Raw genomic sequence first — 16799 nt, 5'->3', positions numbered from 1 at the left:
GCAAAGAGCCATCTCCTCTGGGGTCCCCTGCTAAGAGGAACCTATAGCTCTCAGCTGGAAAAAAGTGAAAACACCCATGATCCATTGTAAGCTTTCTGTCAAAAGAAGCAGTGAGTGCCATTCTTTCCCACAGCTCTGCAGAAAAGCATTTCAAAACTTCTCTGCTCCAATGCAATGGGTTCATCCAGAGAAAGCAGAGAGAGCAAACTGCTGTGGGTTAATAGGCCCACACCCAGTATGAAGGAGCCGTGGTGCTGCTCCATGGACAAATCAGCTCCAAATAACATTTTTCAAGGCCTTCCTGACTCCATTCCTGGAGACTGCCCTGAAGCCTGCCCAATCAGCCTGCTGTCCAGAACATTCATGCATGCTAATGTACATGAGCTGTTACTTCACACTAGCCGTGCTACCCTAACTCTCATTCTTATTAATTCTGACATCCTTCTTGGTCATTTCCCCCTCCCAGTTTGACCATGTTTAGTTCTTTTTAATCTTTCTGTGTAGACCAATCCTTCCCAGTGCTATGAATAAATAAAAGCCTTCTGTTCTCATCAACAAAATGGTCTTTTAACAGTTGCAAGAACAACACAGCAATCATTTGGAAAAAAAACCAAAAAAAAACCTAAACAAAAGCAGCTAATATTTGATGCATTTAAAAAATCTCTGCTCCAGCTATTTTCTACACTTTACAAATAAATCCTTCATTAAACATGAAAAAAAGCAGTGAGAGAGCAGTGACAAAATTAATGGAGAGAAGAAGCATCAGTGGGTGTCTGAGAGGGATCTGCTAACCTATCAGAAATGCTCACCACACACAAAGCAGCAGCAGCAGGGCTGCCAAAGCAAGCTGAACTTCAGTTAGAAACATCTAAGGAATGTGAATAAGCTGTTAGAGCTGCAACCTTTCCCTCTGCTTTGATCTGACATTAAACATAACTTGAGACTGGGAAATTCAACAGCTTCAAAAAGGGTGAAAAGGGTCAAAGGTCTTCATGTACCAGGACAGGTAGAGGGTTTATTCCTCCTGGAGAAAGCAGGATGTAAGTGAATCTGATGGCTAGGAATGGCCACCACGTTAGGGCTGAGTATTTCATCCTCCTCATCTTCATGTAAGACAGACACAATACCCTTAAGCTGCATGAGCAAGGCCAAGTGAAAAAGAGTGATAATTTCGATTATGATTAAAAAGTGTAAGAAAAACATAAGCACATTTTTGTGGTCCTTGTATCTTGGAAATGTGTTTCTGACTGCTATTAGTTGACATACTTTTGAATGTGAAATTGTGGTTTTTCTGGGCTCTGGCCACGTAATGCAACCATAGTGCATTAGATCTCAGCAAATGAGATGTTACAGGAAGAGAGACAAGGATGGCTGGAACATCGTGTGCTTTACCAACTAAAAATGCTTGGTATGAGAAAACAAAACCACATTCTCCAGCCTTTATTCTTGTTTTCCTTGGCTCTCAGCTTTACAGATCCCTAAAATGACTGTGTTAAAACTAAAGGAAATTCAATCTGCAGTTGACTGAAGAAGTTCAATATCACTCCACTTTGATGAACCCTCCACAGATATTCTTTCTAAGAGAGCTTTCCTAGCTTGATTGCCAATAACCTAATGTGCTTGTCTCTTTCTTCTGTCATCAGAATCTTACCATAATAAAATAACAGTAATACAGAAATGAAGTTGAAAAGGTGAGATGTTGTTTCAAAATACCTAAACTTGCAGAAATAGCAAGGTCATCCCAGCAGCCTTAATTCTGCCTTCTGCAGAAGTCATGGGAAACAGTAACCTGCCTGTTAAAAACACCTTATAAGAGACCACAGGGAAAAAAAACCCTGTACAATGTAGAAATTCCATTTTCCACTTTCACAGGGTTGATATAAACCAAAGCCATTTAATAATATTAGATGTAAGGTAGAGGTTAAGAGGTCTTCTGGAATTCAATTTCTACCACTACCATGGAAAATTTCTAATACATATCTATGAGGTCCAGCAGTCTTGTGATTACAATGAAATATCCCAAAGAGTAAATGTTCAAATCTTGACACAGTGAGAGAAGCGAGCCAGAGATACCTTACATGGGGCCATACTAAGGCACAAATTGGAGTGCACAGTGTTTGTTACTCTGTGAAGCACCTTTTTTGGTGAAGCCTTGCATAAGAAGAAACACTGATGCAAGAGCCTTTGGCAAGATTTAGAGCCCATGTGTGAGCTCCTACAGGGTCAGTAATAAAAATGGAAATTATTTTTCCTTCTTTTGACTGAAGGATAGACATGACATAAATCAGTCAAGTCACGCATACGACAACCCTGGTAACTTCCCAAGTCATTTGGGAAATCACACTTGCCACGCTGTGGAACTGCATTAATGATCTCATGGATAATGCACCTGTATTGGGAATTTTATCTATGAGAATACCATAACCAGAACAAATATCCTGGTCAGGAAGTCTATACTGAGCTCATACGACTGAGAGCCATGGTATGAAGTAAGGAACAGCTATTACAGTGCTAACACAATTGAATAATTGATATTACCAAAAAATATCCAAAAGAAGGGACACAAAGGGAACATACTGCTGGAGATTTGGAATAGACAAAATAGTGCAGATAAACTTTAAACCTCCCAGTCTGACCAGAGCAGTTTTAGCAATGGAGGTATTTATGTCCTTCAGCTCTCACTGGGATTTAGCTCAGGCTGTAATTTGTATTTCATCAGAGTTTATCCTTGGTGGTTGCCTCTTTAGGTGCAAAGATTATTACATGCAAAGATTATTACACAGAGCATAAAGATGTTAATTATCTTTCTAACTTACAGTCAATCAAGGCTCAGTTGCACCAGCTCTTTGTGTAACACAATGGTGTTTCCATTGTTCTGCTTTCAGGTTCCTTTTCACCCTCTACCCTTTGCTGATCAGGAAAATGGAATTTACAAAAAAACTGTAGGTCTGACAGCGGAAACAAAGTTGTTAAATGACCTGAGAAACCAGATTTGTACTAATTGCACTGTCTGATTCAGCAATACTAGTGTATTAAAAAAACCCAACAAAACACCAAGAAATATTTATGTTTCTCTAGTGAAAATACATCCAAGGAAAAAGAGAGCAAATAGTCACACAGCACAAAACATGCCTGACAGGAACATACACCTCAAAGACCCTTTTCCATCAACAGAGGAGGCATTCTCTGTTTCAATTCCATGAGATAAATACAATGCTTTATCATTTCTTCTAGATTCGTTGCTTTAATTACTGCCATTTTAACTCTACTTCTTCAAATCTTTATCAAGCTTTAGGGGAATGAGGAGCTAAGGCATGGTGTTAAGCATGCACAGAGAGCAACTGCAATCCCTCACAGGCTCATGGAGACTGAACAAGTTGTTTGTGTGTCCCGGAGTAACTTTTTGTATGGACTGGGTGTGGTCTGCTAACAGCAGCTGCAGGGCAAGCAGCATGTGGCCTGTTCCACCCCCCTTTCCATGAACATACAGACTAACAGAGGGGGGTGGAGACACTTCCTATTGGGATTATTGCAGGCTCCTGGTAGCCCACCTCCAACCCAGAAGGAAGTGTATCAAAGTGAATCAATCAACACTCAGAAACACTGCCTGTACACAGAGAAAGAGACTTAGGTGGTAAGGATACTTCTGCACAGGTCAACCCTCTCTGCAAAGCCAGCCTCAAGCATGGCATGTGATCAACTGGTTTTGCTCAATTGGTTTTGTTTGTTTGTTTGGGTTTGGTTTTTTTTTTGTGTGGTGGGTTTTTTTGTTGTTTTTTTTTTTTTTTTTTTTTTTTTTTTTGTGTGTGTGTGTTTTTTTTTTTTAAGGATTTTATTTCTTTTTATTGCAAGCTATCTTGAGGATTAGATATTCTCTTTTTCAGAGAAAATATAGGAGTCATTTCTACACATCAAGTGCAGTGCTGTGACCAAAAGCGAGTCACAAGAGCAAGAGCAAGGGAAAGCCTTGGTACCCTGATTAAGTAAGGTTTTGCCTTTGCTCTCACAGGTAAATGGTGCAATGACGTGTGTACTTTCAGGATCTTCAAACTCAAACAGTCCTGTCTTTGAGGAGATCTAGGGGCAGTTTTGAGTCTTGGCTTCTGCCAAGTAAATCGCAGTATACTTCCCGATGTTCATGGATAATCTGCCCCAAGGACATCAAATTTACACCAAGATTCATCCCATTTCAACCTATCAGCTCAGAATTTGGCTTTGCATTTTGTTTGCTGCCATCAATCCCATGGATTCATTTTGCTCATACTGATACTGCCAGAGTGGCTGTCACAGAGAGCAGTAGCCTGCAATGATAAAATCAAAGCAAAGATCTCCGAGAACAAGGAAGTTATGAAGTTGCAAGTGTGACCTGTGACAGGAGGCTACCAAAGAACCAGTACAGATGGTTCAAATGTGTCCCAATCCATGCCCTGCAGGGGACCTGGTGACACGCAGCACATCTCCATCACAGCAAGGGGCACAGAGCAGAGAGATCTTCAAGTCAGAAAAGAGAAGGACAGTTAAGTGTAGCTGGCCCAGCACTGCCCCACCCTGCTGGCTGAGGGCCAAAGGGGTGTTACTGTGTTGTCACAGCCTTGCACTCACTCAGGCAGGTTTCTCCTCAGAGCTGAGGCATGCACAGCCAGCTCCAGTCTCTCTGCTGGACTATGGAGATGTGCTCAAAGTGTCTGTGATGCCTTGCTGTCTTTCCACGTTCCAAGGGTGCAGCTGACTCATTGTATCAGTATATGAAAGCTCTGCTGACATTTCAACCTCCTGTCTGGGATCACTTAGGACATTGACTGTGAATCCAGCAGAAATGGTTCGTAGTGCCACTTCTACAGTGGACAATACCACTGGTGGTACTGTCACTGGTGGTGAACCCCCAAGAAACAGGTGAAAGAGAAATTATCCCTTAGAGTGAGGTCAAAATAGCACCAGCAGTAATGTCAAGGGCAAGGCTGAGGAAAACTCAAAGCAAACAGAGTGCAGATCTTGACAAAGCAACAGATTATCCCTTCCTCATTTATGTCTAGTTGTAAATATTTTATTGGCTCTTCTCTCACTGCTGAGTAGCTGTAATGGCATTTATTTCAGCAAAGGCCTGAGCTGCTGTTAATCAAGTACAGTTTTAGGCTACTCACCATGGTCATGGGCAAACACCAGTAAGTTGAGTCCTGTCAGCTTCTGGGCCAAGTCGTCATAGCGGCCGCAGTGCTCCCCGGCGCCATGGGCGATAAACACCAGGGCCCTAAATGGAGCATCAATGTACAAATCATTAACGTGGCAACCAACCAGCTGAGGCTTCAGAGCTGCAAGGGAAACCAGCGCATTCCATTCAGCAAAAGCATTTCAGACATCAGCAAACACCAGGCAAATGTAGAATCTGCAGAGGTTGAATACAGGGGAAACCACTGTCACCCTGACCTGCCATTGACCTGGCCTTCACTGGGTTGTTGTAGGATGGATTACAGGGAAGGCAACTGCTCATGGGACAGAGCCACCATGGTCTGCTCCAGGTTCAAGGTGCAGATGGGCATCAGCATCAGTCCCTGAGCTGGAAAACTCCATGGGGGCTCGAGGCTCTACATGGCTCCTCCAGCATAAGTGATGCCATCTGGTTTTTTTTGGACTAGTATCTCTCTGTGATTCAAATACCAACACTGGCCTTAACTTTATAACTTGAAACATTGACTGATGCTCCAGAACACTTAAAGGTGGAATTTCAGCCAAAGAATTGATCTCCAGCCCTTTGCTTAGAGTTTGGAATTTTATCTTTTGACTCAGTCATGGCAATTTTACCACTCCAGTTTCTGCCCCAAAACAGTTGCATCACTTCTATGATTAAAGTGACTCTTACATAGCCACTGTGCAGAGATAATAAAAAAGTAGTCTAATAGACACTTATTTTTGCACATACTTATCTTTGAATATTACTGTTTTATGAATAATACCTTACTTTTACTAGAATGTCATCAAATGAAATTGGCTGAACTTGAACCTCCCCAGTGTTTCTGCTAGATAAAAGGTGTATATATAGATTTGGGCTAGAACTATAGCAGAAGTAGCAATGAGATTACAGAAGTTCTGCTGGATCTGACAGGTGACTATTTAAAATCCAGCTTTAGCAACATAAACATAACTTGTTTGTTTAAAAGGATCATTTGTCATTGCAACATCAGCAACCACAAAACCATTTGAAGGCTACAAGTTTGACATTTTCGGTACATGAACAGTGAAATATTGCAAGAACTGACAACAAAAACCAATGACGGCAGTTAACAGCTAGGGAATTCCTCAACTTTATCTTGATTGAGGTTTTGAATACCTTTTTAGATAGTGTATTCACAGCAACAAACTGCATAGATCTTAATATATTTAAATTTAAAAAAATATGTTGGATGATGTAGAAACTCCTGTCCTACTCTTTAATTAGCACCCACTCCAAAGTATTTGCTCAGCTGGACAATTTGAAAGAGCATCCATCCAGACCAGAAGGATTGTACAGAGTCTACTGCAAACACCAGAGAAACAAGGCAAGGATGCTCTGGTATCTGTCTAACACCAATTAGCAAGGGTGAGGTTAGGTCATGTACCATATTTAACTTGCTGTGCCTTACAAATCCTCTTTAGTGTCACTAAAAGTTGCAAAATTACCTGTGTGGAGCAGTCACTCCTTCCTTTGTCATTGTCCATGAGGGACAATTTATTTGTCAAGTTATCAATGCACCTAGCAGACAGACTGATTTTAGTAGTGCATGATCTATTATTATACCTCCAAATGCTGAAGAAATTGAGACATTGCTTATTCAGTGGAGAATATTAACTTTCTTCCTGTGGGCCCATCGCCTTGATATCCAACAGACTCAGCCAGGCTAAGTCTCTCTGCCCTACATCTCCTACTACCTTCAAGCTTGACAGCTTCCTTGCTCAATGTCTTACTTAAGCTCTTTAGGGGACCTATATTTGTTTCTGCTGACTTGGCACAGAGATTAAGGTGCAACTTGGCAGACTGAATATAGCCCTTCATTTCTCAGAGAAATACTATTTGAATTTATGTACTAAATGGCACTAAGTGAATGAAACCTAAACGGAAGCTGGCAGAGATCTCTTCTAGGAAATTCTTGGTTCTTCATCCCTGTGACAGCAAAGCCCCTGTTCTGCTTTTATTCACAGGGATGCAGTACTATGACTTTGCCTGTCAGCATCCTTCTAGATGCTGAGCTCTGATTTTATGTGAAACCAAGTGAGAAAAGATAAAAATCCAAAGCTTCAGAGTGACAAGGTGTTCCTGTGACCTCTCCTGCTACCTGGAACACAATTGCCTGGTGTCACATAACTGAGCCTTGGCACAGCACAGGGAAAAGATCTGGGTTATTATTTGCTTGCAAAACACTGAATAAATACTGCAAAATACTGTTGGCATAGTTTGTGCCTTACTCTAATGACAGTAACTGTTGAAAAGATTTAGATACTCTTGAAAGTTTTGTCCTATCAATAATCATAAACAAAGCATAAAATTTCCAATTTGTTACACTGAAACAAAATCAGCCTGTCCTGTTGTTTAATAACAAGTGAGAGTGGCTTTACTGGCTAAAAAACTAGGTCACATCTACACAGCTCTTTAGCTCCAGCTTTCAGGTCTAAACACAAGGACTGTATATTGAACACCCCCTCCAAAAATTGAAATTAGTATGAATATAATCTGAAAAGGATTGAAGGATTTGACTCTTTCACTTAATCTCCAATTTTCCATTACAAAATAAGTTTAGATTTGGCAAATAATACCTGAAGGTAGTGTAACAAATACATGATTTAACATATTTTCACTAGCAAGTTGCTAGGAAAATACAACAAACAAGTAGATTGACTGACAGCAGTTCTTTCCTGTATGCAAACATTTTTACAGATATCCCTGCTCTTAACTCACAGTCTTCTCCTTCCTTACCATGATGGCTGGAATAACAGAATATCAGAGGTTGCTTTCAACAGAGTGATTTAAAATTAATATAGATCTTGCAGTGTCTGAGACTTTGCAGGACTGCAGTGCCTTTCTGTGCAGTCTCAATGAGAATTTTGTTCAAAAAGGGTTTGTGTCATAGCCATGTATCAAACTGGTAATGGGGAGAAATTTCATCACCTCCAGCTTTTGCAGTTGTGCTGCTGAAATCCTTGGAGGTTGGCACATACCTGGTAGAAAACATTGTTCACAGCCTGCAAGGCTCTCTGGAAAGTGACTTGTGCCTGAATCCCTGCTAATTCTAATGTCTCTGACCAGAGGCAGGGAAAGCTCATGTATCTTTGGATGCTTCAGCTGGTTTTGGCTGGTAGAACTGTGACTGCTGAACATCTCGAAATAGTTTTGGCACCTGCTCAGGAAATCAGCTCCTCTCACAGCAGCAGGACTCCCCCGCGCTCAGCGGGTGTGTCTGCACACAAAGCCAAGGTGTGAGCTGGGCATGAGTAAGAGCCCACGCTCTGTCTCACCTAACTCTGCAACAATTACGGGCTATTAAAGGAAACCACTTTATTGACTGCTGTTTGCAAAAGCAACAGATGGTTTTTGCTGATCCCTGCCCTTCCCATAGCCTTTATCACCTCCTCCTCCTCCTGCTGCCCCCTTCTCACTGCAGGTTTCTGCCTCCTGGTACTACACAGCTTGGCAAACAGATGCAGTTGCTTATTACAAAAAGAAGGCAGAATAATGTTTGCCTTTACTGTTCAAATCAACTACTGGCTGTATTTAGTTCTTTTCCATAATGAGGTGATGGGCACCCCATGACCTGTCCCTGCTCCCACATCTCCACTTGTGGTGGTGACCCCTGACTGGTAGCAGTCCTCCTGTACTGCAGCTGCAGCCTGTTAAGCTTTGTAAAACACAGCAATGCCTCAAAGCACCTGCAAACACCCTGTCCTTTATTAGGGAGGGTGGGCATTGTGGAGGCCCAGCTGCAAAGCAATCGGTGTCCACAAATCTACAGGAACACCTTGTTTTTCTGTCCTGCCTCTTGGAGACCTCACCAGCTGATCCAAGCTTTAGCTGTGTCCAACACTCAGGGTTTAGGTCCTGGTGGGCCTAAGATCCATGTTCTTGCTTTGCTTTCAACAAAATTCACGTTGAAACTGAACTAGACAAAGAGGGTTGCAAGCAGGATAGTGTGACTTTAACATCTTGTGCTCTCTGCGTTCATCTGTGTTCAGAGCCACTTCTCTGGGACCCTGTGTATGTCCTTTTGTTGCCAGAAAATAACCCAAAACATTAGGACTGAACCAAAGAACGGAAGACAAGCTTCCTATGACTGCATATATGAAAAATGCAATCTTTTCCACCCCATTCAAAAGCATCCCTCTTCAGAATAACATTTAAGCACTTGCCTTAACCCCAGGAAACTTTCTTCAACACATGAAAGTCAACAGGACTCTCAAAGTACAGGATGAAAGTTAAAAAATTATTTATAAATGCTGTCCGGAATAAGGACTGATTTAATCACACCCAGAAGTGATTTCCTGAATCAAGTCCTCACAACTTAAGCTAATACCATGTTATTCTATGTTAGACAACTGTGCTTTTCATTTGGTCTTATGGATGTTGTTACCAGAACCAGATCAGCTTTAACAAAGAACATCTGACTTGCATAGTTTTGAATTCCAGACACTAAATTCCTAAAGTAATTTTTAAAAACTAACTGACAGGAAAGCTCTGCGCCAGCTAAGCTGCCAGAAAAATGACTGGCTTAAGTACTACATTTTGTTGTGTTGTTTGAGCTGATTTATCAGTTCCTTTGTAGCTGAACAATTAACTTTACCAAAAACTGGTGACGTTTATGGACAAGCAGCTGGATAGCTGCTCACAGATCTTTTAGTGTGTTAAAATCTTACGTGTGTATTTTGCTTCCAAAGTATATTATAATGGAAAGTCACTGAAAGGTGTTCGTTCTTGTGTTAGCTGAGTGAATGGGCCTCACTACGAGGATTAGCTGTCTATCATATAATAAGATTTGTTGAGGTTTAAGTGTCAATCTAATTTTCTACCACTGGTATTTGCTTGAAGATTCCCCAGAAAAAAAAAAAAAAAAAAAAATTTAAAAAAAAAAAAAAAAAAAAAAAAATCCAGCTAATAATTTACAAGAACACATAATGAAAAATAAATTTTTTGTTCACTATTGGTGGTCTTTTCCTTTCTTTTCCTTTTCTCTGGAGGTTCTTCAGCCTCTTGCTTTGGGTGTAAGGCCTGCGGTTTGGAAGGGGGTTGTCTCTGCATCTGCTTTTTGAGTCAAGTTTTTGGGTTCTTTTTTCTGGAGGTGATTTGCGCCCCAAGACAACCCTGAAAAGACTTGGGCCATGTGTAGGGGCTACAAAAAGCTACAGCAATTTCGCTTATGTTATGTATGTTTGTGACCTACACAGTTAGCCATGAGTTCAGCCTAGTGACTCCAGTTAGACAGAAATATTTATGGAGCCAGGTGTGTCCCTTCATGCCATCCTTCTGCCTCTAGGAAACATCTGAGTTATGTCCTCTGAAGGTGCAAGAGGGAGTGATTTTCTCCCAATTCCAATCCATGTTTCAAGGAGGCATGACACCCAAGAGCTTTTCTTGCTCTCTTACTCAGGTTTTTGCATTCTTAGCCTCTGCCCTACTGCCCCTCAGCTTTGCCATATTGGCCCAGGCTCAGGGGAGCCACCTGTTTCTATCAGCTCTACCACTACTTTTCCCAATTCAGGGAAAAAACAAATCAGAATGTCAATAGCCTGGAGCTGAATGTCAATAGCCTAGAGCTGAGTCTCTATCTTTCAAAATCACAGACCATACAGCATTAACATGGATACTTCACAGACCTCTGAATCTGGAGGAGTTTATCTCTGGGGTTTAACTTTGAAAAACCTTTATGCATGAAAGAACATGTCAAAGGAACCTGCATTATACTCACAATACACAATTTCTGCTTGTGGGGGTGGAGGCTTCTGTACATTTGTGTCTGATGTGGTTTGATCTAGACTAGTAGAATCAGTAGCTTTAATCCTGCCTAGAACTTAAATAGGCAATTTAAAAATAAGCCTCTTCAGCAAGCTCTGCTTCCTGCTTGTTTTCCTCATTTCCTCATTTCCTTAAGCTTGGAAATTCCCATGCGAGCCCCACCAAAGGGGCTGCTCTTAATTTAAGCACCATCTTGCTGTCTTACACCATAGAGATTTAGGGCTCAATCTTAAAATCTGTGCCTGCTCCTGCAAGCAACCCTCTTGCAACTGTCTGCAAGCCTGGTCTCATTACACATCTCAAAATCACAACTCCTCACAAAAATTACGAGGACATTTCAGAACTGCCAAGAGTTGTTCAGAAGAAGTAACATGGCTAAGTTTTCCAACCACCTCAGAAAGTGCAGACATCATAAATCAGCAGAGCAGAGACAGTTAGTACAAATATATTTCATAACAAAAGGTTCAACAGGATCCAGCTAGAGCCAGCGCACAACAATGTGGAGAAATAGTTTAAGCTGATTTATTGTAGTTTTTCAAAAAGCAAGCCCTCACTGAGAATAACTCATGAGAGGTCTAATACAGGGAGAAGAGAGGAAGGAAATTTCAGGTGGGGGTGGGAGAGAAAGAATTATTGGGTCCTTTCAACTGCGTAGCTCTGGGTAAATCGCTTTATTTAACAAATTTAACATTTAAGATCAGCTGTATTTAGTTTCAAGAAGGCCTTGAATAATATTTTAGGGGACATGAAGCTGAGATCAGAGGTGAAATGCCTGGTGTGTAGCTTAAAATTCGTGGCTTGGATCTTCCCAACCCTTTCTTGGATAAAACTGTGGAGGAGGGATTCTAGGGTTACATGGACTGCCCCAGGGAGACACTCCTCTGCTTTGGTATCAGAGATGGGATTTGCCTTGGCAGCACGGACTGCCAGACCTGCTGCTCTGAACCTGCAAGACAGAGAAGATCCCTGGAGACTTGGGCAACCCAGGGTTGGATCTGAGCTTTCCTGTGGCTGCTGCCCTTCTACAGAACACAAGAAGCATTCAAAGAAAGATTATGACTTCTGTTTCCAACAAGGCAAGGGGTAGGCACTGCCACACACAGAGGACTGAGGAAGGGATGATGTGGGGGAACAGAATTGCTCCAGGACCTGACCGGACGAATGCTGAAACCAGACATCCCAGTCCTGTGCTTTGTTCTGCTTCAGCCCTTGCTCAGTACAAGGGTTACAAGGGAGATGAAATAGAGGTCATATCTCCCAAGGGGAGCTACAGGGATAGATGCACAAAGTAGTCAGCATCTGTCTGAAAAATCTGTGCAAAACGTTGCTTAAATAGAAGATATCAGCTGCAAAATTCAAGTCAATCTGAAATCACCCCCATTTTTTTTAGATTAGCTTTAGAGTGTGGAGGGAGAATATGCCAAGAAATGAAAGAGTTTCTGGCACAGATCCCCTTGGAAATCAGGAAAAGTAAAATATTTCTGGTTAGTTTTATTAAAAATTCATTTTGACTAGGAAGCAAAGCCATTGCAGATGAATGATGGCTGCAGGGTCACCACTCTCAATGGAGCACCAACAGACAGGGAGTAAGAGCAAGAACAGTTTTCACAGACCCTCCCTCAGTTCACTTGCACTGAATGTTTAATGATTTCCAAAGGGACAAAAAAGAATGTTTAGCCAGTCGTGTAGCAGTTTCTTCTTGAAATCAAAATGCAGATACTGCCTAGTGAGCCAAAGCCCTGGAAATAGAAAGCCCTGTGTAGTAAGATGGACTGTCCTTTCCAAGCATGAGAAAGCTGCAGTTGAAGGGCAAGAAGCTTCTTCTGCACTGTCACTATCAATTGAACTCAGTACTACTCACTAGTTCAGGACTACATCTGCTCTCTGAACCAAAAAAAGGGGTTTTTTTTGTAGAAAAGTATGTCTCTGTTTCAAAGTAGCTGTGGAAAACCAGATCCTTTTTACTGAACTCCCTTGAAGTCTTGGCATATTCAGAACATTGGAACCTGTTCCAGTGACGAGTCATTATTGCTTCTGTAAATTCATAGCCTGACAAATCCAGCTCAACCCTTTAAGGGGAGCTTCCTAGAAAGGAACAAGGTGTGCTTAATTAAGGAATAAGCACAAGCCATGCAAGAATGCTCATTACATAGTATCCCAGCCACATTTTGACAATTTTATCTCACTTTTTGGCATAGCACAGAGGATGGAAATAGACAGCAGTATTCATGGATTGTGGTGAGGAGTTTTAGATACGCCTCTGTAGCTTCCAAATGATAAAAATTATTTTATTTTGTAAAGCCATCCCCCCGGTTAGAGTCACACGAGTATATGGTAATGTTTAAGTCCTTAGGAACATGCTGCTTGCTCAGTTATTTTCAAATATTTGTTACGAAGGGATTGTGGTTGAGACAAATAATCAAGTGCTCCAGAGAACACCACACCTAAATGTTAAGTAGCATTTGCTGAAGTCCTCTAAGATACGTCTGCAGACTTCTTCTGACCTCAATTCTTTTGCAAGATATTTTTCATGCAGGACAGCACTCATAGTCTGAACCCAGGTGCACCAGAGGTTCTTCATGGTCAATTCCCTCCCCAAATCAGTGGTTCTTAAAAAAGGGCTTTTCCATGATTCAGACTCTAGCCATGATGCTGGATCACCTCCAGTCTCAAGCTGCTGTTTCAGGGAGTGGATGGTACAGACAACTCATGACCAGCAATACTGAAAAAGTTGTTACTGGAAGAATTCAGCTCAGCACCCCAGCACCTGTGCAGGGAAGCGGATGAAAAGCACACACCTGGCACAAGAGGGTCAGGACATTTCTGAGCTATTCCTGCATGACCAAAGTACTTTGATCAGGCATTTGGGACTTATGAAGGGCAAATCTTCACTAGCTTGGAAACATAGAACAGTTTGGGTTGAAAGGGACCTTAAAGATCACCTAGTTCCAACCCCTCTGTCATGGTCAGGGACACCTTCCAGGAAGACAGCTGTGAATAAAAAAGGAGCAAGAAAGGAGATGACACTTTACTGGTTCTGTGAAGTCAAGATACTATGTTATTATAACTTCTTAATAAAGTACTGACTGTGCAATTCCCAGTTGTATGGCAATGGTTTAAAGACAGGCTTCATTTCCCTGAAATACTTAGACCCAATAATACTGTTGTGGACAGGCAATTCCACTCCTAATGTGGAACCCTTGATTACTTCCCGCACTGAGTCAATTGCCCGTCTTCACTTTTACCTTCCTGATCCAATTTTGTCAGCAGTTTGTGTTGGCAAAAATCTTAATTGGTTATTCTTAACTAACTGACAAACTCGTTATAAGTTCAGATGTCAGAGGTTACATGGGTCTTTAAATTGCCAAGTTTTTCTGCATGATTTTCCAAAATCTAGGGTGGAATTATCCCATAAACTTAGAGAGAGAAATTCAAGAATTGATTTCTTAATCATAAAGGGTTTATGCATGTTTTAACATATTTTGAGATTAAACACATTAATTTCCAATGAAATCTTGGCACATCCCACTGCTGCACTTCAGCCTTGCCCAGCTATGAGAGGAATCTTTGCAGCAAGAGGCTTTACAGGCTCTGTCAAAATCAATATCAGCAGCTACTCCTCTGGGAAATTAGGAATGTCACAGGCAAAGCGTTTGCCAAGGCTTTCAGCATGTTCCAATTAATTTACTATTCCATGTTTGCTGTAGACCTGAGGTAGGAAGGAAAGTTGAATGTAAGCAAACATGAGACATAGAATGCTGCTAAGACAATGATCACTGCAACAGGAGCTTTAAAGGCTGAAATGTTTATTCGTGTTTTGAACCAAAGTGAATTTTAGTAAGAGGTGAGGTGTAATGGTTTACCTACTGATGACTTAAGAGTTGGATACAGACTTCAGCCTATGGCTGCCAAACTGAATAGTGTTATTTCTTGGCTGCACTGATCTAATCTGGATGTCCAAAGGCTTCAGCTACTGCAGGCTTGGTTCCTAAAATGTTATTTCATTTCTGACACCAAGGCAGCTTCACCTCTCGCAGTGATGGCTGCCATGTTAACACAAATAAGGAGCTAACCTGCCATGAGTTTTAATCACTGCCTTGTTGATTTGCTCTCAAAAAGGGCCAGATGTAATAACCTTAAGCTCCAAAATGTGAATGGGGACCTGTCCAACTTGAGGTGCAACTACTAGAATAAAGATGGGTGGTAACAATAAAAAAAACAGAGTATTTAGTTAGATGACTCCTTGGCTGCAATCATTTTAGGTTCAGGCAAAGAAAGCCAAAGGCATGTGGGATGTCTTTTCTGAAGAAAAGCTTAAAATAGAAAAGGAAATCAATACTCATTTACAGTATCTGGCAGTCACTGAACCAAAACATACATGTACACCTACAGCTGAGCAGAAATAACAACATTTATTTAAACCACAAGCTGTTATTCTGCTGCAGGAATGCTGTGTTTCATGTGGAACACTTCACCAGAGACTGTACCACATATATCTGACCATTTTTTAAAAGCCTCAACAATATCCAGAGCAAATACTTTCAATACCACAGTTATTAACCCCACCAGCCAGGCCAGCTTTAACTCCTTCGATTCCTGGCAAAGAAAGAATGAGAGCTGGTGTGGAGGAGAATGTGCCCAGCAGGAAGCAAACCTCTGATGGGCAGAACCTTTAAATAATGCTTCAAAAGAGAAACCTACACCTGTGTGTAAGAATGAGGCAATATTTCCACTATGCAAAATTACAGGCTTCAAAGGAAGGAATAGTGTTTAACAAATCAGCATTCCCGAAAGTGAAATGAAATGTAAACAAACTGAATCTGCTGATTGCTTGTTTTTTTTCCATTCCTCCGCTCTGAGAAATGTGACCAGTAAATAAGGAGGATAAATAATAACAGCAGCTGGCTTTTGTACAACACTCCTCATACAGGAAACCCAAAATGCTTTACAAGTGGTGCAACCAGGCTGCTTGCAGAGGTCACACAAGGGAGAGATGAGCGGCACCTCAAGAAATTCTGTGATCCATTACCTCATCCCAAGCAAGGATCAACTCTTCTTCCCACTGGCACATAAACTGAAGCACAGAGGTAAAAAACCTTTCCCATGGCAACACAGCATGCCGCAGGCAAGGATGGACACACAGCATGAGTAAAAACCCTACTCTAAAGCAGCCAGCAGGAGCTTAACAGCCTAGTTAAGGTATCACCATGGGCTCCCTGTGCTACACGCATGGGACCACAGTGAACCTGGAAAGAAAAAAGTAAATTTAAAAAAATCTTTCAGTCCTAATGAATTTGTGGACATCTGATAATGTCAGAGAGATGTTCTGTGCATTTTCAGGACAATCTGGGTTGAGATGCTCCACGCCCCTTGTCTGGGGAGGGACAGAGGATGACTGAATGCTGATTGCTTGAATGTCTTGTTAATAACGTGAGATTATGAATGCTGCTCAGAATACAGATTTTAATGCTCCAAATATTGTAGACTAGCTCTCACATAAAATTGGGAAAATTAAGAAAAAGCTTAACCATTAAGTCAGCTAGATGTTATCTTACAGAAATTTAATTACTGCTTCCTTGTCATTCTTCATGCCTTTCACCCAACAAATTAAACCATTGCAGATTTCTGGAACTGACAGTTGAATTTAAAGGCCCACTGAGATAGTTTTGAAAATAAAAGTTAAAAGTATGTTGAAAAATTATAAAAATAAGTTCATCTTGTCTGTTGGTGAACCAACTAACCTGCAGACATCTACAGCAAATTAAACCAAATTCTGTTCTAAAGAAAGGCCAATGACTTAGGTCTCATTCCCTCACTCTGCAAGGTT

General features: G+C 41.3%; 1 protein-coding gene across 3 annotated transcripts in view; it reads right to left on the bottom strand.

Moving 5' to 3' along the window:
• The window catches only part of MGLL (monoglyceride lipase), a 61487-nt gene that overhangs the window by 35783 nt on the left and 8905 nt on the right, over positions 1-16799 (bottom strand). For all 3 annotated transcript variants that reach the window (XM_083869151.1, XM_083869150.1, XM_083869152.1), the window contains exon 3: positions 5142-5248. In XM_083869151.1, coding sequence (XP_083725277.1) covers positions 5142-5248 — 107 coding nt within the window. The remainder of the gene's footprint in view (positions 1-5141; positions 5249-16799) is intronic.

This window comes from Zosterops lateralis, assembly GCF_965231275.1.
Source record: "Zosterops lateralis genome assembly, chromosome: 11".
NCBI lineage: Eukaryota > Metazoa > Chordata > Aves > Passeriformes > Zosteropidae > Zosterops > Zosterops lateralis.
This window is presented reverse-complemented; position numbering and strand designations above follow the sequence as displayed.